This window comes from Gymnoscopelus microlampas, assembly GCF_963454915.1.
Source record: "Gymnoscopelus microlampas genome assembly, chromosome: 2".
NCBI classification, from domain to species: domain Eukaryota; kingdom Metazoa; phylum Chordata; class Actinopteri; order Myctophiformes; family Myctophidae; genus Gymnoscopelus; species Gymnoscopelus microlampas.
Genome location: NC_139939.1, coordinates 47,821,320 through 47,846,212, shown reverse-complemented (window position 1 = coordinate 47,846,212; position 24,893 = coordinate 47,821,320). Strand labels below are relative to the sequence as shown.

Here is a 24,893-nt window from a genome sequence, read left to right as displayed (position 1 = left end):
GGGTTAATTGTAATTACAGACATGCAAATTCTACTCACATGTGATGTTGAGAGTTTTTGTGGGACGTGGACCTTGGTCTCTGCGACCACCTTTGACATCACAGGAGTATTCTCCTGCATCCTCACTGCTGACTGGACCTAGAACCACATAGTTCTGTTGGCTCTCTGTGAGGTTTAGAGCCTCTCCGTTGTGGTACCAGATGTAGGTGGGGTAGATAGGCAGAGAACAGTTGGTCTTACAGGTCAGAGTCACATTCTGTCCTTCTGTCACTGTGGGAGGAGTAATCGTCACCAGCAGGCCTATGAGGTACCATGAATAAAAAAAAGAAACATCATGATGATTATAGTCACAATGTTCTGTGGAATATTTATTTGAAACTAGAAAGGTGCAGTCAGTAGCGTACAAATCACTGTCAGGAGGCATGCCCTACCTGCCTCCATCTTTCTTTCTGTCTGGGACATGTGATGACAATGTTTTGGGGTTGTGCACATGTAGGAAAAGGCATGGGACTGGATATTCAGGTTTTGTAGCAATTTGTAGCAATTGTAGAAATATTAGACCTTAATTGTCGAATGTTTAAGCATGTATACTTTACTTAAAAACATTTTTTAGATTTAAAAAACACGGAGGTGCACACTCTTCCTTGGTGTCCTTACCCAGTAATGCACAGGTTTATGAAATAAACTCATATTTTGACAGCACTTGCATTTTTGACTATGCAAAGAATATGAGGAGGACAAAGATTTTTTTAGACAGTTACAGTAACATTTGAATTTGATAATCAACTACATGTTAAAATGTGTTTCCCAGCAGACACCTGCCTATTTTTTAATTATTGTTCTAAAACAATAACAAAAGCATTTTGTAAATGTTTTAAACTTTCAGACTGATGAAGGAACATGATATAGGTATTGAGGATTTGTTGAACTAATAAACTAAGCTCACTTTTCAGCTGTATTTTGTCATTGATGAGATGTTCAATGAAGTTAATGAAATATGCAATCAATCAATTAATGTATTCTTATGATTTATTTCCTGCATAATGCAGGTTTTTGTAGAGGGTGTATAATACTGTTGTATACTATTGTTATGCTGTTTCTTTTCTGCGTGCTTTTTTTTTACCCTGCTGCATCTTGCAGTAACTACTTCTCTTACCCTGTAACTGTATATCTTAACTGCTGTGCTGCTTCTAGCGACTGTATTTCCCATGCAGGACCAATTTTTTGTCTATCTATAAACTAATCACTGTCTTTATTAATTTGTATGCTGAGTATCAGGACACAGTCACAACAAGCCAAATACAACTATGATTTCAGATTCAATACATGAACGGCACAACTTAACAAAAATCTACTCACATCTGACTTCGAGAGTTTCTTCTGGAGCTCTGACATCCTCTCTGCCTCTGACAGCACAGGAGTAGTTTCCTACATGCTGATCGCAGACTGGACCTACAACCATCTGTTGTCTCTCTGTGAGGTTTAGAACCTGTCCATTCTGGTACCAGATGTAGGAAGGGTTGTCATTCAGATTACAGTTGGTGTTACAGGTCAGTGTCACATTCTGTCCTTCTATCGCTGTGGAAGTAGTCATCATCACCCGCAGGCCTAGAGGGTGCCATAAATAAGAATAATTTTAAATAAAACATGATGATGATTGCAGTCACAATAGATTAATTAATGTACTGGTCTGATGTGTGTATTTCCTAGATGTTAAACAGAAAATGAAAACAAACGACCAATGAAAAAGTTACCTGTGTTTTTGTAGAGGGTGTATAATACTGTTGTATACTATTGTTATGCTGTTTCTTTTCTGCGTGCTTTTTTTTTACCCTGCTGCATCTTGCAGTAACTACTTCTCTTACCCTGTAACTGTATATCTTAACTGCTGTGCTGCTTCTAGCGACTGTATTTCCCATGCAGGACCAATTTTTTGTCTATCTATAAACTAATCACTGTCTTTATTAATTTGTATGCTGAGTATCAGGACACAGTCACAACAAGCCAAATACAACTATGATTTCAGATTCAATACATGAACGGCACAACTTAACAAAAATCTACTCACATCTGACTTTGAGAGTTTCTTCTGGAGCTCTGACATCCTCTCTGCCTCTGACAGCACAGGAGTAGTTTCCTGCATGCTGACCACAGACTGGACCTACAACCATCTGTTGTCTCTCTGTGAGGTTTAGAGCCTGTCCATTCTGGTACCAGATGTAGGAAGGGTTGTCATTCAGATTACAGTTGGTGTTACAGGTCAGTGTCACATTCTGTCCTTCTATCGCTGTGGAAGTAGTCATCATCACCCGCAGGCCTAGAGGGTGCCATAAATAAGAATCATTTTAAATAAAACATGATGATGATTGCAGTCACAATAGATTAATTAATGTACTGGTCTGATGTGTGTATTTCCTAGATGTTAAACAGAAAATGAAAACAAACGACCAATGAAAAAGTTACCTGTGACAACCAACGTGACAGGTTTACCAGAATATTTCCAATCTTGTATGTTGGTTATGAACCTGAACACGTAATCTGCTGAATCAGACTCTCTCAGGTCTCTAATGGTCAGGGTACAGCTGCTGCCCGGTTGGACACATTTGTACTCCACACGACCTGCATACAGAGAGTCCTGGTACAGATCCACAGGTCCTTCAGACTCCGATTTAGTGAACCAGAAACTGTTTATGATGTTGACTTTGACATCACGTTGATAAGAATAGATACTGGGCGGGTAGAAGTAAGTGCAGCTTATTTTCACAGTTGCTTTCTTAATGACGCACACATGATGAGAGTTGCAGGTTACTCCCCAGTCATCTGTAACACAGAACACATCATAATCATAATCATAATCATTAAGTCATTAGAGGACAGTAGATGTTTCTTTGCTTAGTAGAGGCCCACATTATTAGTCAATGTGACAAACGGAATCTTAGTACCAAGATGTTGTTAGATAATGAGGCCTTGGACTTCTCAGAACACTAGTTGTTGACCTGCAGCGTTGCATATTTCCATAGGAACTGATTTGCCCGGTTTCTGGGAAGCAATGCTAAGTGACCGACCAAGTTCCAGAGCTAAAGTGAAGGGGGAAGTCACAGATGGGGCTAGTTGAGAAACTAACTTACAGTTTGTTTCATTCATTTGTATGAGTATCAGGGCACATGTCACAAACCAGGTAAATGTGTTATTTTAGATTCAAACTAGACGAATTTGCTCCTCGGAGCACAGTTTTCTGTCAGGCCAGGTAGCTTATTGTGGGCCAGCAATGTTTGGAATCCAAAGATTTGTGGCAGAGCCTCTGCACTGGCCTCCAGGGAGTGTGTGTGCACAGTTTCACGCCGATCGGTCCAACGGTGCCGGAGATTAGCTGTTCACAGACAGACGGACACACGGACGGATACAATTATGGACTGACGGACAGGGGCCAAGACAAAAAAATAAACATCAAAAACAAAAACCTACTCACAATTGCCGTTGCCAGTTTCTTCCTCCTCACAGTAGTCTAGAGGGTGCCATAAATAAATAAAATAAAAAATCATGATAATTTGAGTCACAATAGATGAATTAACTTACTAATCTGAGAATTTCTGTACCTGTGACAGTCAAAATTGTCCAAAGTAAACTACTACCACATTAGAGTGTTACCTGTGACAGCCATCGTGACAGGTTGACCAGTATAATATTTCCCTGTTGGTTCGTTTGTTATGAACCTAAACCTGTATACTTCTGAATCAGTGTCTCTCAGGTCTCTAATGGTCAGGGTACAACTGCGGTCCAGTTCATCACAATGGTACTGCACACGATCTGCATACTGAGAGTCCTGTTTCAGATCCACAGGTCCATCAGCATCTGATTTAATAAACCAGAAAGTGTCTGTGACTTTATAATCCTCATCAGATGTGTAACTGTAGGTGCAGGAAATGTGCACAGTTGATCCCCTACTGGAGCACACACGATCAGAGTTGCAGATTATTCCCCAGTCTGCTGTAACACAGAACACATCATAAACTCAATCATACAGTCATTAGAGGACATGCTATACTTTATTTGTTTATTTGAGAGGCAATATGTGTTAATGAACAACGCATTAAAAAAACAGCACAATACGGTGCAGTTAAGAAGTAGATGTTTCTTTGCTTGCTAGAGGCCCCTGCTATTAGTCAATGAGACAAACAGGATCTTAGCACCAAGATGGTGTCATGAAGAGGCCTTGGACTACTCAGAACACTACATGAACTTTCACCATAATGTTGTTATGGCCCTAGGCCTACAGGGCATCGCAGTTCCGCCCACTTCCTGGTGCCGGAAGTAAATACTCAATGCATTTTTCCCATTGACTTTTCCAAAAATATTTATATCAATTAATTTAAGCCTAGAATCAAGCCATCCAGGATCCTGGTGAATCATGACCATAAAACCTTTTTTTCTGTGATTTATTTTATTTTATATTTAATGATATGATATAATAAATACCCTCTGTTTTGCCGTTTTCAAAAAAGTCTTTTCACAGAATCAAACGTTTTATGGTCATGATTCACCAGGATCCTGGATAGCTTGATTCTAGGCTTAAATTAATTGATATAAATATTTTTGGAAAAGTCAATGGGAAAAATGCATTGAGTATTTACTTCCGGCACCAGGAAGTGGGCGGGAACTGCGATGCCCTATAGGGTCATATGTGTAATTTTCCTGTGTGGTGTTGCCCTCTGTATGTTTCCCCCCACATTGGTGTGGTAGGTTATCCTGGTGGCGCTATAATAGGCCAATGTGAAAAGGGTGCCTTTTCTTCTTAGGCCTTTCATGGCAATCGGACACTGCATTCATGATTTGAGGCATTTTGTTACAAAAATGTGTTTTGCTAAATTAGACCTGCTTGTGGCGCTATAACAGGCCATTGTGAAAAGAGTGGCATTTTTTCCTCGGCCTAGTGAGAATGTGCGTGCAAGATTTCACGGAAATCGTACGGTGCGTTCATGATTTGAGGCATTTTGTTCAAAATGGACCTTTCCTGCCAAATTTGGAAGCCAATGTTAGCCAATTAGGATGGAATATGAAATACCGGACACATCCGACTTGATCAAATGACTATATAGATACTGTTTACTGATTTGCTGGATTTTGGACAGAATCTGAAGGAGTAATGGGGAAAAAAATGTTTTACAAAAGTCAGCCTCCTGGTGGAGCTCTAAAAGGCAGATGTGAAAAATGCCACCTGATTCGGATGCTATCAATGCATTGAATGGGACATTATCACCTTTTATCAGACCATTGAATGGGCGAAGTAGGCGACCTACTTACCTACCCGCGATTTATCAGACCATTCATTGGGTGTTATCAAGACATACTGACCTACCAACGGAGATGACTTAAATAGTTCAGTTTCGGTTTTGGTTTTGGTTGTTTTGGTTTCGGACCATGACGGAGGCGCGCAGTCTCAGGCGAGCTGGAGCCCCGCGAAGGACCACCGAGGGAGCTAAAGCGACCGAGTTGCCGTCCTGAGCGGTGCGACGCTCGTCTGAGCCTACTCAGCGCCGTTGGAGTTATGTTCCGATAGGCACAGAATCGTAAATATTGTTGTGGGGACTGCTCCGCCTCCAAAGTAGGTCAGTAACTCCTGATTACGCCCAATGAATGGTCTGACAAATCGCGGGTAGGTCCGTATATCGCCTACTCGTCACCTACTCGCCCCATTCAATGGTCTGATAAAACGTGATAATCTCCCATTCAATGCATTGATAGCATTCGAAGCCGTTGAAAATGCAGGGCAAAGGCTTTTCCTTGGCCTCTAGAGAATGTGTGTGCAAAGTTTCACGCAGATCGGTGCAGTAATAGGTAAAAATGCAAATCGGCCTGTTATAGCGCCACCATGAGGCTGATTTGAAATTGTTCAAGTGGCATTTCTTTCTCGACCTAGTGGGAATGTGTGTGCAAAATTCCACGGAAATCGCATGCTGCGTTCATGATTTGAGACATTTTGTTAAAAACTAACCAATCCTGTAAACTTTGGAAGCCAATCTTAGTCAATCAGATATGGAAAATTGGACATGACTATAGAGATACTGTGTACCGATTTGTGTGATGTTTGAACAAAATCTGTAGGAGAAATATAAAAAACTTTGTTTTGCAAAAATTGGCCTCCTGGAGGCGCTATAACAGACCAATCTGAAAAATTGGGGGCAGAGGTTCGACCAGTGTTGTATTGGTGATTTTGTTAGTGGTGGGACGCTATTTTAAAGACGTTACGCGCACGTCGCTTAACACCTACACTACAGGTCACACAGTGTACACTTGATATGCATCTAGGCTCATTCCTGTGTTAATTAATGCTGGTGTGACACCCGGCAGTCAGGAGCCTTTGTAAACTTTGAGGTGTGAATTAAGGGTCGTTTGAAATCGATGCGTGCTCCTACTCAAAAAAGGGGTTGCACGGCGTGTTACCGCGTCCCATGACCAATGCATCCCTGGGTTCGGCTTTGGCATCCAGGGAGTGTGTGTTTGCACAGTATCGCAGCGAACAGGCCAACAGTGCCGGAGATTAACTGTTGACAGACAGCAAAGGGTGCAAAACATAGTCTCAGCCATGCCTTTCGGCCTGGCGGAGACAATGAACAGCACAACACAACAAAAATCTACTCACATGATCTGACGGTGAGAGTTTTTTCAGGACTTTTATGATCCCCTGGTCCTTTGACAGCACAGGAGTATTCTCCTGCATGCTGACTGCTGACTGAGTCTAGAGTCTCATACTTATTTTTTGTCTCTCTTAGAACCTGTCCATTCTGGTACCAGATGTAGGTTGGGTTGTCAAACGAATAACAGTTTCCGTTACAGTTCAGTGTCACCTTCTGTCCTTCTTTAACTGTGGAAGGAGTTATCGTCATCCGCAGGTCTAGAGGATGCCATAAATAAAAAAACATGAGGATGTTTGTCACAATTTTAGTCAGAATATATCCAGATAGATAATACATTTACTCTGATGTGTGTTTCTGTTTGAGGTCAACAGTACTTGTGACAATCAGAATTGTACCATGTAAACTACTACACCATGAAAAAGTTACCTTTGACAGTCAATTGGACTCCAAAGAAAGCTGTATATGTCCCATCTGATTCGTTTGTTTTTAAGCTAAACTTGTAAGTTGCTGAATCAGTCTCTCTCAGGTCTCTAATGGTCAGTGTACAGCTGCGCTGTTGGTCACAACGGTCCTCCACGCGATCTGCATACTGAGAGTCCTTTTTCAGATCCACAGGTTCACCAGCTTCCTTTCTAGTAAACCAGAAAGTGTTTGTGACTTCATAACCTGCGTTGGATGGGTAACTGTAGGTGCAGCTTATCTCCACAGTTGATCCCTTAACAGCGCACATAGTAGGAGGGTTATAGGTTACTCCCCAGCCATCTTGACCCTGTATTACTTTAACACAGAACATATAATCATAATCATGAAGTTATTAGAGAACATGAGATGTTTCTTTGCTTGCTAGAGACCAACATTATTATTCAATGAGACAAACAGGATCTTAGTACCAAGATGGTGTTGGATATTGAGGTCTTATTGGACTAAGGCCATGTTTAGATGACAACGCTCTCTTGTGAAAACGTCAAAGTATTGTTGAGTTCTCACTTTTTATTTTGCCTTCAGATGGTGGCGCACCACTGATTGAAAACGCTGTAGTGTGCATGCCAGGTGGCGGTGACACACTGCCATTTCCATTTAACTCTATAGTTTACATCTATGGGTTGCCATGTCCACTTATTATAAGCGACCTTGGGCTTGTTTTTCCTATAAAGTTGCTAAAGTTGTTGTATATATTGTTTGTTGCGGGTTGCGTTTTTTTGGGCTTGTTTTTAAAGTGTTGTTATATTTTGTATTGTATTATTGTTTTAAACAGTGCACATGTGCATGTGCATGTCAAATTATTGTATTTCTCCGGAGACCCCCATCTGAATAAAAAATATATATATATTCCACATATTTCACTATTTCTTTTCAAGATCTTTTTGAAAATAGCAGATCTTCAAGCTCACTGTGAGCTTGTAGATCGGCTATTTTCAAATAGCCAATGTACTGTTTAAAGTGCCCATGTTTTCATAGAACTGGCTGCTTATTTCTCTCACAACATCTGGCAACATCAAACGTTGTTTACGGAGACAGGACGCGCAGCTTTGTCAAAGAAAAGAGGTTGGTTTCACTTAGTTGCGGATTCAAGCCCTGAAAACGCCATTCTCGTCTAAACGGATGGCACATCTGATACTTTATTTTGTCGTTTTCTGTAGAGACTGTTGTCGTGTAAACGGCACCTAAGTGTTGACCTGCAGCATTGTCTGTCATTGAACTTTCATTATAGGCCTACTGTACATTGTACACTCAGAGAAACATAGTCAAGTCAAGTCAAGTCAAGTTTATTTATATAGCACATTTAAAAACAACATCAGCTGACCCAAAGTGCTTTCCAAACAAAGAACAAATAGACCTTAGTCTATTTACAAAACAGAGGAAAAGGCATAAAGAGACAAAGTGCAGAAGAGACAATAACAAAACAGAAACAAAATAAGATACAAAATAGAAAACAGAACACCTGTTCACTAGAGAATATTCAGTCAGATAACTAATTCAATAGATTGAAAAACATTTAATTCATAATATAAATAAATAATAAATAAAAGTGAATATTATATTAGATCTTGGCTTTCAGGCTCTGCTACATATTACTCCCTACTCAGCACATTAGAAGACAACCATTTAAGAGTGGGGAAATATATCACTTTTATCAGTTTTCCATTGAGAAAGGGCATTAGCATAACATTTTGAATACAACATCTGACACTTGACATGATATCACATCATCTCACCACATCAGCTCCTCACATGTCCATCTGAAATACAGAGAATGAAGGAACAAACTACTAAAACCTTTAATAAATATAAATGTACAATACCTGGTAGAGTCAAAAGGACGAGCACAAATCCACGTGTTGCTCCTCTAACATTCATAGTTAGGCCTCTCCTCTCGGTTGAAGGCTTCAGAGATATTACAACACATTAGCTGGGGGATAATGTACATAAGAGGAAATATAATATAATTTAACACGATCATAACAGCGGTGCTCTCTTCTCTGTATTTGTTCTATCTTAACCCGTGTCACTGTACTCAGTCTAAATGCAATGTAGAATATAGAAAGGTTTAATTAAAAATGTTTATTTTGTTGTCTAAAAAAGAGAAAACTTACTGAGTATGCGGAAACTTGTAAACAGGTTGATTCCACCGAGGTTGATACAATTATACGACAGAATTTGAAGTCCACGTCCTTCCTCTTCATAGCAGGCAGACTGACGGTAAATCAGTTCAACAGCAGAACTCATCTTAGTGAGTTTCCTGATAACAATCTGTGAGAAATATTAACGTGTGTGTGTGTGTGTGTGTGTGTGTGTGTGTGTGTGTGTGTGTGTGTGTGTGTGGGTGTGGGTGTGGGTGTGTGTGTGTGTGTGTGTGTGTGTGTGTGTGTGTGTGTGTGTGTGTGTGTGTGTGTGCATGTGTGTGAGGGAGAGAGAGAGCTAGAGCTATATATAGAATCTGTATTATGAACGGAAAAAATAACTAATGCCATCACCTATAGTTAGATCACAAGATAACAGTAAACACAGGAAATCATCATCGTGCTGATGTTTCATGGTTTTATAGTGAGAGCTTGTCATGAATTGCAATAGGTGGACATTTGTTGAAACTCTTTGCATTAAAATAATCTAATAACTATATTTCAGTGTATTAGTGACAGGCTGTGGAGCAATTACAATTTACAATGTACACATTTAGCAGACGTTTTTTATCCAGAGTGACTTACAGTCAGCAAGGTAGACACATCAATGTAGGATCATAGGTAAATCAATAACCTATAGCATCTGTCTAAACACAACCTAAACCTTGTCATGTATTACTACTGTATATGTTATGCTATGTTCAGACCCATTTCTTTAGTTATGTAGGTTCTCAGCATTTGAGTCTGCCCTTTTAATCTTTATAACTAAGGTGCTGCTATGCTCAGGCACCTTAGTTTGTCTCTTATCTCAGGTACTTTGTAAATATGTAGATAACTTGTTTTTGGCCTTCTATTGTTCTCTGTTGATCTCCTTCCCACTTAACCCCCTACCCCTCTTCTTTTTCTCTCTCCCCACTCTTCTTTCTACGGAATTTAACGTTGCGATGGGAGTGTTGTACAAAAACGAATTTCACCCACTTTTTTACCTTGTAAACCTGTGATGTGACAATAAACCTGATTCTGATTCTGATTCTGATTCTGATATACTGTATGACATGCAGTATTAATAAAAAATAGAAGAAAAACACATGGCATTTGTTTTTTTGGCATCATGTCCATATACTGTTGAACAAGGCATGACCATCGCCTGTCATCAAGCTGGCTGTCAGGACCTGTCGCCTCGTGTTTTATTTTGTAGTGGCATTTTATGGTTTCCTGTCTTGTGTAATACTTAGGTTTTAATTTACAGTTATGTACCTTTATTTTGTCGTGCCGTCCTAGTGTTTCCTGTTTTACTTATAGTTACTGTTAACTGTCTTCTCAGCAGTCCTTTGCAATGTTGTTCACTGCATAGATATAGAAACATAGATACCTCAGTGGCCTCTGCAGTTCAGTGGAGCGACCTTTATCGCAATACAAGGCTCTAGTGGCCGCCATAGAAGGCAAGCTGAAGTCCCATACCCATATTATCGGTATTGGAAAGATTGTCACAAAAATATCGGTAACACAAGGGTGTTCACTCTCCATTCCGACATCTCACCACTCCGACTAGTGGCTTCCGCGTGCGGTTAGGGTTAGGGTTAGGGTTAGGTATAGGGTTCGTCAACGTCGGAAAGGCGACATGTCGGAAAGGAGAAATGCACCCTAACACAAGAACGTTTCTTTGGTATCGCACAAGACTAGCGCTGATACTCTGCACCTTAATCTCATGTGCAACGCTGATATTCTTCTTTGCACCGTATGTCTAACCTCATGTTCATACGGATGGATATGCTATGTGTAAATAAGTAGCCCTTTGTTTTTGATTATTTTGTTTCCCTCTGCTCCCCCTGCCCCCCCCCCCATCTTTTTTTTCCTTTCTCTTTCTGAAAACGACAAAAACTAATTTCACCCACTGTAGGACTCAATCATTGAGTCATCACTAAACTATGTTTGAGAGGATTACATTTTTCTGAACACACTTACAGTATGCGAAGATGAGACATTTATTGCATATTGCATAGTTTTTACGTTGTGGCTCCAGAGGCGAGCTGTCTAGAAGACATTATTGATTGATTGAAAAGGATAAAAGCACAAAAAATCCCGGAAGCTCGTTTCCATTGTGGTCCTTTTGGGGACGGGAGGCAGGGAGCAACCACACAATAACAAAGACAAAACAACAAATGACAAAAATGAAAACAATAAATAGAAGAGGTGTGTTCACATGATAGGAAAATAAAGACAAACAAAAACCAACAGATAATAAAATATGCACTTTCGCATTAACAACCAACAAGAAACAGTATTTTTTTTCAAGATCTAGTTGATTTAAAAAAAAGTTTAAAAATTAAGCCATATTATTAGACATCCAGCTTTTTTCAAATATCAACAAAAAAATACCAAAAAAGTAACACTATATGTACAAACAAAACAAAAATGCAGGAAAAAAACTAAACAAAACATATGTACAAAAAATGGAGGGGGGGTTGTCTGACTTCTGGCCTCCAGAAAGGTGAGTTTTTAAGGCTGTTTTAAATGAGCCCAGCGAACTGCATTGTTTGAGGGATGGGGTTAGACTATTCCAAACCTGGGTGGCAGTGCTGTAGAAGGAGAATTTTTGTTTTATGGGTGGGTGGTACCAGATTGTTGTTTACACTCCCTCTAATTTTGTGACTGTGGGTGTCACTAACTTTTTGGAGGTATTTAGACAGATATGCGGCTGCGGGTAAAGGGGGCATTTCGGGCAAATTTGCATTTACGAAGAGGTGTACCAATAGGTGCAAGCATAGTCAAAAATGGGCTGAATCAGGGCCCCTGAGAGGGTCCTGAGGGCATTCTTGTTGACAAAAAAGGAAACTCTGCCCATAAATCTGGTTCTCTGGTTTACAAAGCCTACCTACTATGTTGAATGCACTTATTGTAAGTTGCTTTGGATAAAAGCATCTGCTAAATGACTGTAATGTAATGTAATTTCAGCGTGGAGTGTGTTGATAGACCCATTTCAGTTGTAGCAAGCAAGGTAACATGGCACCTTCTCTAGGTGGTGTGCTACCAGTGTGATTCACAATGCAGAGTCATTGCTGCCTGTATCCTGCTCATGCCTGCACTTTGGTTGCACTGACGCCTTCTGGCCAGTAAGAAAGGGTGGCATCTTCTGTGGTATCTTCGGTGGTACCGTCAGCCTCTGCCACTTCCCAGAGAATCCCTTCCAAGACATTTATCATAGAAATAATAACTAATAACACGATAAGGGCACAATAGACGTGTGTGTGTGTGTGTGTGTGTGTGTGTGTGTGTGTGTGTGTGTGTGTGTGTGTGTGTGTGTGTGTGTGTGTGTGTGTGTGTGTGAGTGTGTGTGTGTGTGTGTGTGTGTGTGTGTGTGTGTGTGTGTGTGTGTGTGTGTGTGTGTGTGTGTGTGTGTGTGTGTGTGTGTGTGTGTGTGTGTGTGTGTGTGTGTGTGTGTGTGTGTGTGTGAGTGAGTGTGAGATCGGGTTGCAGCGCGCGCGTGTGTGTGTGTGTGTGTGTGTGTGTGTGTGTGTGTGTGTGTGTGTGTGTGTGTGTGTGTGTGTGTGTGTGTGTGTGTGTGTGTGTGTGTGTGTGTGTGTGTGTGTGTAAATTAGGCTAATTTATTAAAATAATTTGCTTTGCTAGATGTTCTTATGAAGAACTCTGCAGTAACAATAAATGTAAATATTTATCAAATTTGCATAATTGATCTTCAATATCTCATCTTAAAATACATTTTATCTACGCATATTATATTTGTTAACACTTTTAATATTTGGTGCCCTAAAGACATTACTCTCTCTACCTACACCCACATAATCAACATTAATTAATTACATAATTATTTCCCCCAATGGATTCTACAAGGAAAATTACCTTAAGAAACTGAGAAACATTTGGTAGTGACCATTGATTTCCAAAAATATGATCTAAAAGTAATAATAAATGATATACATGAATTACGTTTATTGCCTATTAGCTTATTACATGAACAAATAGCAGTTTATTGGGATATGTACTGCTTCAGTAATGGTCAGATGTACAGGAATAATATTATGTGTAAAAATAAGTACTTGGAATAACATTGAACAGAAAATTACCATGTGTTTGCTTTGAGTCGTTACATATGCATAATAAAATTCTAATTAACTATAATGGTACCCAATGGAAACACTGTAAATATCCTTACACCTGAATGAGACAGAATCTTCATTATTTTACCAGAAAACCACCAAAACACAAGTTGGATGACCTCTACTTGTTATTTCTGTTAGTTTATTCAAATATGCAAATTATCTCATTATAATAATAATAATAACACTTTATTTGTATAGCACTTTTTTTAAACAAAGTTACAAAGTGCTTGAACAATCAAAACAGCAGAAGTTGGAGTTGGAGACGATAAAATGAGAAAGTTTCACGTAGAAAATTGCAGAATCTGGAATCCTCCTCATCCATGACTCTGGCTCTGAAAAAAGAAACACACCAAAATAGAATAAATATCAATCTGGTGTAATCAGCCTCTCTAATTTATTTGGTTGTAGTGTCTCCGCTAACTCACCAGGGGGCAGCATTGGACCTTTTAAAGTTGACCACACCATAGTGGACATCCTTCTGTCTCGGGGGCCGTGGTGGTTGGACAGTGGAATGGAGGGGCGCTTTAGGGTTCTTAGAGCGAGTGAAGTGGACACTGGAGTAGTGGACATCCTTCTGTCCCTGGGGCTGTGGTGGTTGGGCGGTGGAAAAGTAGGGCTCTTCCTGGTTCCTCTTATAGCGAGTGAAGTGGACAGTGGAGTAGTCAACGTCAGCGTGCTGTTCCATTGGTTCCTCATGAGCTGTAGAGGCAGAGCTGCTACTGGCCAAAGGTAAGAAGATCTCAAAGTCTGAGTCAGAGTCAGAGTCAGAGTTGTTCTGAGAGAGAGAGAGAGAGAGAGAGAAACAAAAAAAGTTATACAGATTACAGAGTTCCGAAACGGGCTTGCTCATTCCAGGACCCAAACGGTAACTTAGGGTGAGTTAGAGGGTAGCACGGGTACAAAAAACAGGACCCGGACCGAAACTGACCCGTGGGTTATTGGACTGGTCTGAACGGACCCCAGGAAAATTCTAAATTAGCCCACTGGACCCGGTCCGAAACGGACCCGTGGATAACTGGACCCGGGCCGAAGCAGGAGTGGGGAAAACTGGACCCAGTTCCTAACAGGCAGAGGAAAATTCAAATATGTGAACATGGACCCGATGCTCATTTATTGCTAATTTCACCATGGCATTCAGATTAGCCGTGTTGTGTGTCAGTCACCTCCCCCCGCCCACCAGGATAGTCAGAGAAAGGAGTGCGGCGTGCGCTCTGCTCTGTGTTGCAGACAGACAGAGCACATTTTCGCAGACTTATAGGCCTCTACCATCCAACCCATGCCCGATAGGGACATCTCAAGATTTTTGGATCTCAGTTCCGGGCTCGGGTCTTCTACCCTCTAGGGTAAGTGTCAAACAGTTTGACTCTCCTGGGCTATAACCTACCTGGACTGTGGTTTTCGGTGGTCGTACTGGTGGTACAGTGTCAGGTGGCTGCCTGGAGGCCCTCTTTCGTCTATTGTTGAAAGAGTACATTTTTAGGTGAGTCTGTGATTTAAAAAAAAATATTTGGATTCAAGTGTAATGGGAAAACAAAAGTTCATTACCTGATCCACCGGAAGACAAAGACGGCTATGATGAGAAGAACGACTAAGGGGATTCCTGCAGCTGCAGCTATTTTTATCCATGACACTGGGGATCAGGTACTCAGTTTAAAACACTGACAGTAAATGAGAGCCTGACTCAAACAACACTATATAGTTGGGTATTTGTTACCTGCTACAACAACGGACAGTGAGGTGGAATTCTTCCCACCAATTTTGTTTTGGACTAAGCAATAGTAATGTCCACTCTGGTCAGGTTGAATATACGGTATGGTGAAGGTCTGTCCAGTTGCCTTTGATTTGGTTTCATTCTTGCGGTACCAGGTATAATTGACCACTGGTGGGTTGGCATCACTGCTGCAAGTCAGAGTCACTTCACTGCCCTGCTCTATTACACCAGACAGACTCACAGACACTGAGAGGTTCTTCGGGGCATCTGGAGAGCAAGATATATAGAAACACAACTCATAAATAGTTGGCTAAACATTCTTAACAGGTTCATAATACTGCTACTATATTTGGCTAAACAGTGTGTCAACATAGAATTTACTGGCCCTTGGGTAGAGTGGAAATATTTGTTGTACTTACATTGGACATCTATAACAACAAAGGATGAGTTTAAGTTTCCATAGTCATTTGAAGATTGACAATGGTACGTCCCACTGTGTTTGGAGCTGATGGGGGTGAATGTACACGTTTTTTCTTTTTCCCCCTGCAGTGTTGCATTCTCCTTGTACCAGGTATAATTTTTTTTCGGGTTGGCATCACTTTCACAAGTCAGAATCACTGGACTACCCTCCTTTATCACAGCAGAGGATTCCACTGATAACGAAACCTTCTTTGGACCATCTGCAAAACATCATATTAACAGACATAACAGATTAACTTGTTAATCAAATTAACAAGTTGTGAGCCTGTAGATATGCCATTTTTACTATTTTTAAAAATGTCTGAAAGTGAAAGTGGTGTCTGTTGAAAGTCTGTTTTTTTCCATTTCCTGAAAAGTTATGGTTACAATGTTTACACCCGGGTTAATTGTAATTACAGACATGCAAATTCTACTCACAACTGATCTTGAGAGTTTTTGTGGGACGTGGACCTTGGTCTTTGCGACCATCTTTGACATCACAGGAGTATTCTCCTGCATCCTCACTGCTGACTGGACCTAGAACCACATAGTTCTGTTGGCTCTCTGTGAGGTTTAGAGCCTGTCTGTTGTGGTACCAGATGTAGACGGGGTAGATAGGCAGAGAACAGTTGGTCTTACAGGTCAGAGTCACATTCTGTCCTTCCGTCACTGTGGGAGGAGTAATCGTCACCAGCAGGCCTATGAGGTGCCATGAATAAAAAAGAAATATCATGATGATTATAGTCACAATGTTCTGTGGAATATTTATTTGAAACTAGAAAGGTGCAGTCAGTAGCGTACAAATCTTTGTCAGGAGGCATGCCCTACCTGCCTCCATCTTTCTTTCTGTCTGGGACATGTGATGATAATGTTTTGGGGTTGTGCACATGTAGGAAAGGCATGGGACTGGATATACAGGTTTTGTAGCAATTTGTAGCAATTGTAGAAATACTAGAAGTTCGGGCCGCTATGCGGCCCGAACGTCTAGCGTGACGCGTCGTTCACTTTGCAGTGCCACCTTACAGGCACCTCACAGTGTGAGAGAGAGTTTTGTGCTCTCCTAAATCCACGGCAGGCTTTGAAAGTACCCACTTCAGAAAGAGGTGACGTGCATCACCTCTCCAATGACCAAAACCCACTTTGTGATTACTCAGACCTGGTATGGCAGACCTGTGGGGAGTGTGCAGTGGTGTACAATGTGAAAAGATAGTTGAAATCGCAGGAGATGAAGTTAGCAGTTTATTTGTGTAAAGGGTCATCGGCGTGGGTTGTGTTGAGGATGGAAGCCGTCGAACTGGTGCATCCTACCTATTTATAGGTAGGATGTGATGTCATGCTGTCGTGAGATTACGTCACACTGGCGTGTCTCATCGTGATGTCACGACCGTGATGTCATATGACGTCACACTGGCTACATACAACGTTACAGACAACCGACATGGCGCAGGATTCAAATTGTATATATAGATTATTAGACCTTAATTGTCGAATGTTTAAGCATGTTTTAATCATGTATACTTTACTTAAAAATATGTTTTACATTTTGAAAAAAATAGCCACTTTAACACGGAGGTGCCCACTCTTCCTTGGTGCCCTTACCCAGTAATGCACAGGTTTATGAAATAAACTCATATTTTGACAGCACTTGCATTTTTGACTATGCAAAGAATATGAGGAGGACAAAAAGATACAGTTACAGTAACAGTTGAATTTGATAATCAACTTCATGTTAAAATGTGTTGTCCAGCAGACACCTGCCTGCCTTCAGTTCAAACAAAGGGAGGAATTTGTTAGTATTGAGCACAAAAGAACATTTGTTACATTTATTTTTTAATTATTGTTCTAAAACAATAACAAAAGCATTTTGTAAATGTTTTAAACTTTCAGACTGATGAAGGAACATGATGATAGGTATTGAGGATGTGTTGAACTAATAAACTAAACTCACTTTTCAGTTCTGTTTTCTGTTCAATGAAGTTAAGGAAATATGCAATCAATCAATTAATGTATTCTTATGATTTCTTTCCTGCATAATGCAGATTTTTGTAGAGGGTGTATAATACTGTTGTATACTATTGTTATGCTGTTTCTTTTCTGTGTGCTTTTTTTTTTTACCCTGCTGTATCTGTCTATCTTAACTGCTGTGCGGCTTCTAGCGACTGTATTTCCCATGCAGGACCAATTTTGTTTTTATCTATAAACTAATCACAGTCTTTATTCATTTGAATGCTGAGTATCAGGACACAGTCACAACAAGCCAAATACAACTATGATTTCAGATTCAATACATGAACAGCACAACAAATCTACTCACATCTGACTTTGAGAGTTTCTTCTGGAGCTCTGACATCCTCTCTGCCTCTGACAGCACAGGAGTAGTTTCCTACATGCTGACCGCAGACTGGACCTACAACCATCTGTTGTCTCTCTGTGAGGTTTAGAACCTGTCCATTCTGGTACCAGATGTAGGAAGGGTTGTCATTCAGATTACAGTTGGTCTTACAGGTCAGTGTCACATTCTGTCCTTCTATCGCTGTGGAAGTAGTCATCGTCACCCGCAGTCCTAGAGGTTGCCATAAATAAGAATAATTTTAAATAAAACATGATGATGAGGATTGCAGTCACAATAGATTAATTAATGTACTGGTCTGATGTGTGTATTTCCTAGATGTTAAACAGAAAATGAAAACAAACAACCAATGAAAAAGTTACCTGTGACAACCAACGTGACAGGTTTACCAGAATATTTCCAATCTCGTATGTTGGTTATGAACCTGAACATGTAATCTGCTGAATCAGACTCTCTCAGGTCTCTAATGGTCAGGGTACAGCTGCTGCCCGGTTGGACACATTTGTACTCCACACGACCTGCATACTGAGAGTCCTGGTACAGATCCACAGGTCCTTTAGACTCCCATTTATTAAACCAGAAACTGTTTATGATGTTGACTTTGACATTGCGTTGATAAGAATAAAGATAATATGAATTGGATGGGATACTGGGCGGGTAGATGTAGGTGCAGCTTATTTTCACAGTTGCTTTCTTAATGGCGCACACATGATGAGAGTTGCAGGTTACTCCCCAGTCATCTGTAACACAGAACACATCATGATCATGATCATAATCATAAAGTCATTAGAGGACACAAGATGTTTCTTTGCTTAATAGAGGCCCACGTTATTAGTCAATGTAACAAACGGGATCTTAGTACCAAGATGTTGTTAGATATTGAGGCCTTGGACTTCTCAGAACACTAGTTGTTGACCTGCAGCTTTGCCTATTTCCATAGTAACGGCTTTGTCCGGTTTCTGGGAAGCAATGTAAGTGACCGACCAAGTTCCAGAGCAGATGGGGCTAGTTGAGAAACTAACCTACAGTCTTTTTATTAATTTGTATGCTGAGTATCAGGGCACATGTCAAAAACCAGATAGAGATTCAAACTAGAAAGATTTGCTCCTCGGAGCATATGCATGTCTCCACCAGGCCAGGTAGCTTATGGTGGGCCAGCATTGCAATGTTTGGAATCCAAAGATTTGTGGCAGAGCTTCCGCTCTGGCCTCCAGGGAGCGTGTGCACAGTTTCATGCCAGATTAGCTGGTCACAGACAGACGGACACGCGGACACAGACACACATGGACGGACCGACAGGGGTGAAAACATATAGTCTCAGCCACGCCTTCGAGCCTGGCGAAGGAAAAAAAGAATGAACATCACAACTTAACAAAAACCTACTCACAATTGCCGTTGACAGTTTCTTCCTCCTCACAGTAGTCTAGAGGGTGCCATAAATAAAACAATAAAAATAATGATCATTCGAGTCACAATAGATTAATTAATTTACTAATCTGTGTGTTTCTGTACCTGTGACAGTCAAAATTGTCCAAAGTAAACTACTCCCACATTAAAAGGTTACCTGTGACAACCATCGTGACAGGTTCACCAGTATATTTCCCTTTTGGTACGTTTGTTATGAACCTAAACCTGTATACTTCTGAATCAGTATCTCTCAGGTCTCTAATGGTCAGGGTACAGCTGCGGTCCAGTTCATCACAATGGTACTGTACACGATCTGCATACTGAGAGTCCTGTTTCAGATCCACAGGTTCACCAGCATCTGATTTAGTAAACCAGAAACTGCCTGTGATTTTATAATCCTCATCAGATGGGTAACTGTAGGTGCAGTAAATGTGCACAGTTGATCCTCTAATGAAGCACACACGGAGAGAGTCAGAGTTGCAGATTATTCCCCAGTCAGCTGTAACACAAAACACATCATAAACTCAATCATACAGTCATTAGAGGACATGATGATATACTTTATGTGTTTATTTGAGAGGCAATATATATTAATGAACAACGCATTAAAAAAGCAGATATTTCTTTGCTTGCTAGAGGCCCCCATTATTAGTCAATGAGACAAACTTGGACTACTCAGAACACTACATGAACTTTCACCATTATAATGTTGTTATGGCCCTAGGGTCATAATAATATTATAAAACAATATTATTATGAAACGTACACAGGGCAACCACACAGGAAAATGACACACATTGTGTGTCATTTTCCTGTGTGGTTGCCCTGTGTATGTTTCCCCCCTCATTGGTGTGTGTGAATGAGTGGTGAGGAATGACTGATTGAGAACCAGCTGGTGTGAATAGTGTGAGTGGTGGCTGAGTGTGAGTGGTTGGCTACTAGGTGGAACTAGCTTCCTCCTTGCCAGCCTCAAAACAATGCCAGTCCTCTGTGTTTGCAAGTCGCCTTAGATTTATTTGTTTTTTTTTATTCGTATCAAATTAAATTCAGGTTGAGTCCTGCACACGCTTCACCTCTGCATTGACTTTTCTCATCTTGTCGACCATCATGTTTCGGTCGACAAGACGAGGTCTTGTCAATGCAGAGGTGCGGACTCCTTTTTGTTTTTATGAGTATCGGGACACAGTCACAAACAAAAATAAAACTATGATTTGAAATGTAACTAGAAAAAGTGCTCCTCGGAGCACAGGTCTCCGCCAGGTCAGGTAGGTTATTGTGGCCTCCTTGTTTTACAAAGGTCAGCCTCCTGGTGGCACTCTAAAAGGCAGATGTGAAAAATGGCCTCTAGGGAATGTGCGTGCAAAGTTTCACGCAGATCGGTACAGTAATCGGCCTGTTGTAGTGCTGTCGTATCTAGCTATATTTAATACAACAGTGTGCAAGTAAAAACATATAGAATGATACTAAAGAAATATATACTACAGCTAAGTAAGAATCATGAGTGACACAGACTAGTGCTTGCATAGATCATCAGGGACACTCTGCTGTAGGTGTGAAGGGCATTTACAACTCTATTGTTTAACCTGGAGTCGCCGGGTCTGGGCTATCTCACAACAGCTGCTTGATCAAACAGGTGGGGGGATCATTGACCCCCACCCCACATGAACCGTTTGTTTGCATTGTAATGAGTGTGAGCGACATTGTATAAGAGTGACTGTATGTAGTTAGTAGTACTGTCCCAGGTGAGAATGGAGAGGCTATCTTTTTGGCTGGAAGACAAATGCCACCTGGGAACGGCGCTCAGCTTTTTTGCTGAGGTGCTTGGACATTTAGTAGGAGACTACGAAAGCAGCATTTTTCGGATGGGAACACTGACAATACGGGACGAGAGGTTATATTTGAAAGTGATAAAAGAGATTTAGGAGCGTATTTTTGTTGCCGTGAGTAACAGTGTAAAGAGGATTTAGTTGTGACACTTTCTGGTCACTGGTATTAATGTGAGTTTACTGTTTGAGTTATTGTTTCATTGAAGATACACTCCTTTTGTATTTGTATGTGGGCATCTCCGTTGGAGTTATCATGTGAAATTAATTGGTACAATGTTAGCTTAGTGAAAAGCTTGAATGTTGTATAACTGGTGCTTGGCGCGAGGGGACATCGGTCCGAAGAGAAGTTTTATCGTTTGGTGAAATGTATGATTCAACTGTAGACTGTCAGCATCCAAAGTTTGTTTGCTGTGTAATATTTTATTCCAGAGTTTAAGGTTAACAGAGAGACCTGCACTGATTTGGGGAGGGGAAATATATTTTGATGCGAAAGTGAGCATCCTATGTACTTCCTCTGAATAAGATTTTCTGAGTGTTTTATATGTTAAGCTTGTTTTATTTTTAAATAGTTCCTGTCTTTGCCCTCTGTGTCAGTCGAAAGTCATGTGACCCATGACGCACGCGTCAGATGTTAGTCGATCCGTTACTAAATACTGATATTCTTGCTTGATTTTGTGAAACAGTTTGTCTATTTTTATTTTGAAATTGAATGTAAATCACTGTATGACTTTATTGTGTAATTTCGATGCCTGTATCTAAGCTGTTCTTCTGATGTATTGTTTATGTGGAATCTTACTGAATGTCTTTGTTCTGCTTGAGTCCAGCCGACGGTCTTGGCGGGTGTAAGTGGGAGTTGTGAATGTTATCGTTTGATGTTTTTCCTTTCATACTGTTTTATTTAATATACTTGTTGCGAAAGACGTTAGAGTCTTTCGTGGGGGGAATGTCGTATCTAGCTATATTTAATACAACAGTGTGCAAGTAAAAACATATAGAATGATACTAAAGAAATATATACTACAGCTAAGTAAGAATCATGAGTGACACAGACTAGTGCTTGCATAGATCATCAGGGACACTCTGCTGTAGGTGTGAAGGGCATCTACAACTCTATTGTTTAACCTGGAGTCGCCGGGTCTGGGCTATCTCACAACAGCTGCTTGATCAAACAGGTGGGGGGATCATTGACCCCCACCCCACATGAACCGTTTGTTTGCATTGTGATGAGTGTGAGCGACATTGTATAAGAGTGACTGTATGTAAGTGACTAGTTAGTAGTACTGTCCCGAGCCGTCAGGCTGCAGGCGGGGAGCTTGCTCCCTGGCTCTCTGGCTCTCTGCTATGATGCTGTTGCTGTTGATGATTGCTGAATAAACCGAATCGTGATGGAAACTCTGGGTCCGCGATGTCTCTCTTCTCCTCCACTTCTTATTACAACTAACCAGCCGGGTAACCGCATTTTGGGCCTCTTCTGACACGTCAGTGCCACCATGAGGGTGATTTGAAATTGTTCAAGTGGCATTTCTTCCTCGGCCTAGTGGGACTGTGTGTGTGCAAAATTGCACGGAAACCGCATGCTGCGTTCACGATTTGAGGCATTTTGTTCAAAACTAACCAATCCTGTAAACTTTGGAAGCCAATCTTAGCCAATCAGATATGGAAAATTGGACATGACTATAGAGGTATTGTGTACCGATTTGTGTGATGTGTGAACAAAATCTGTAGGAGTAATATAAAAAAGTTTGCTTTGCAAAAATCGGTCTCCTGGTGGCGCTATAACAGACCAATCTGAAAAATTGGGGGCAGAGGTTTGGCCAGTGTTGTATTGGCGATTTTGTTAGTGGTGGGACACTATTTTAAAGACGTCACGCGCACATCGCTTAACACCTACACTACAGGTCACACAATGGACAATTGATATGCATCTAGGCTCATTCCTATGTTAATTAATGCTGGCTGATGTGACACCCGGCAGTCAGGAGCCTTTGTAAACTTTGAGGGTTGTTTGAAATCGATGCGTGCTCCTGCTCAAAAAAGGGGTTGCACGGCGTGTTACCGCGTCCCATGACCAATGCCTCCCTGGGTTCGGGTTTGGCATCCAGGGAGTGTGTGTGCACAGTTTCGCAGCGACCGGGCCAACAGTGCCGGAGATAGCTGTTGACGGACGGGCGGACGGACGGGGTGCAAAACATAGTCTCGGCCATGCCTTTCGGGCTGGCGGAGACAATGAACAGCACAACATAACAAAAAATCTACTCACATCTGACGGTGAGAGTTTTTTCAGGACTTTTATGATCCCCTGGTCCTTTGACAGCACAGGAGTAGGCTCCTGCATCCTGACTGCTGACTGAGTCTAGAGTCTCATAACTCTTTTGTGTCTCTTTTAGAACCTGTCCATTCTGGTACCAGATGTAGGTTGGGTTGTCAAACGAATAACAGTTTCTGTTACAGTTCAGTGTCACCTTCTGTCCTTTTTTAACTGTGGAAGGAGTTATTGTCATCCGCAGGTCTAGAGGATGCCATAAATAAAAAAACATGAGAATGATTTTAGTCACAATAAATCCAGATAGATAATACATTTACTCTGATGTGTGTTTCTGTTTGAGTTCAACAGTACTTGTGACAATCAGAATTGTACCATGTAAACTACTACGCCATGAAAAAGTTACCTTTGACAGTCAATGTGACTCCATGGCGACCAGTACGTATATATGTCCCATCTGAATTGTTTGTTAAGCCAAACTTGTAAGTTGCTGAATCAGTCTTTCTCAGGTCTTTAATGGTCAGGGTACAGCTGCTCTGTTGGTCACAACGGTCCTCCACACGATCTGCATACTGAGAGTCCTGTTTCAGGTCCACAGGTTTAACGCCCTCTGATTTAGTATACCAGAAACTGTTTGTGACTTTGTAACCTGCGTTGGATGGGTAACTGTAGGTGCAGCTTATCTGCACTGTTGATCCCTTAACAGCGCACATAAAACTAGGGCTGCAGGTTACTCCCCTGCCATCTCGACCCTGTATCACTGTAACACAGAACATATCATAATCATAAAGTTGTTAGAGAACAGGAGATGTTTCTTTGCTTGCTAGAAGCCTCCATTATTAGTCAATGAGACAAACCGTAGTTCAGCACCAAGATGGTGTTGGATATTGAGGCCTTAATTGGACTTCTCAGAACACTAAGTGAACACTAATTGTCTGTCATTGAACTTTCACCATTATACTGAACACACTGTACACACAGACAGCACACCTGTTCCCTCTCTGAAGTAGTAGAGAACAACGATATAAGTTCAGTCAGATAACTAATTCATTAGATTGAAAAACATTACATCTTTTATGTAAATAAATGGAAGTTAATTTGATATTTGAACTCTGCATCCAGGCTGTGCTACATTTTACTCCATACTCAGCAGCACATCAGAAGACAACCATTTAAGAGCAGGGAAATATATCACAAAACCCCCCAGGGTAAACAGAACCCACAGGGGAAGCAGAGCCCACTGGTGGTGGTGGGAGCAAAGTAACATACTGTACTTACAGTGGTGTAAAGTAATTAAGTATTTTTTACTCAAGTACTGTACTGAAGTACAATTTTGTGTTTTTTTTTTTTTTACTTTAATGGAGTATTTCCAATTTTCAATGCTTTTACTTCTACTCCACTACATCTCTGAGGAAAATATTGTACTTTTACTCCACTAAAATTATTTGACAACTTTAGTTACTTTGTAGATTTTGAATATCATTACAAAACAACCACTTCA

The 24,893-nt window shown here is 40.9% G+C and overlaps 1 protein-coding gene across 1 annotated transcript in view; it reads right to left on the bottom strand.

Annotated features, from left to right (window-relative positions):
• Nucleotides 1–13,635: 13,635 nt before the first annotated feature.
• The window catches only part of LOC311055495 (B-cell receptor CD22-like), a gene marked incomplete at its 5' end in the record, with an annotated part of 19,838 nt that continues 8,580 nt past the window's right edge, over nucleotides 13,636–24,893 (bottom strand). Inside the window, 5 exons of the mRNA XM_084071692.1 lie at nucleotides 13,636–13,708; nucleotides 13,802–14,151; nucleotides 14,761–14,830; nucleotides 14,922–15,006; nucleotides 15,091–15,354. Of these exons, the coding sequence (XP_083927818.1) occupies nucleotide 13,708; nucleotides 13,802–14,151; nucleotides 14,761–14,830; nucleotides 14,922–15,006; nucleotides 15,091–15,354 (770 nt within the window). The 3' untranslated portion in view covers nucleotides 13,636–13,707. The remainder of the gene's footprint in view (nucleotides 13,709–13,801; nucleotides 14,152–14,760; nucleotides 14,831–14,921; nucleotides 15,007–15,090; nucleotides 15,355–24,893) is intronic.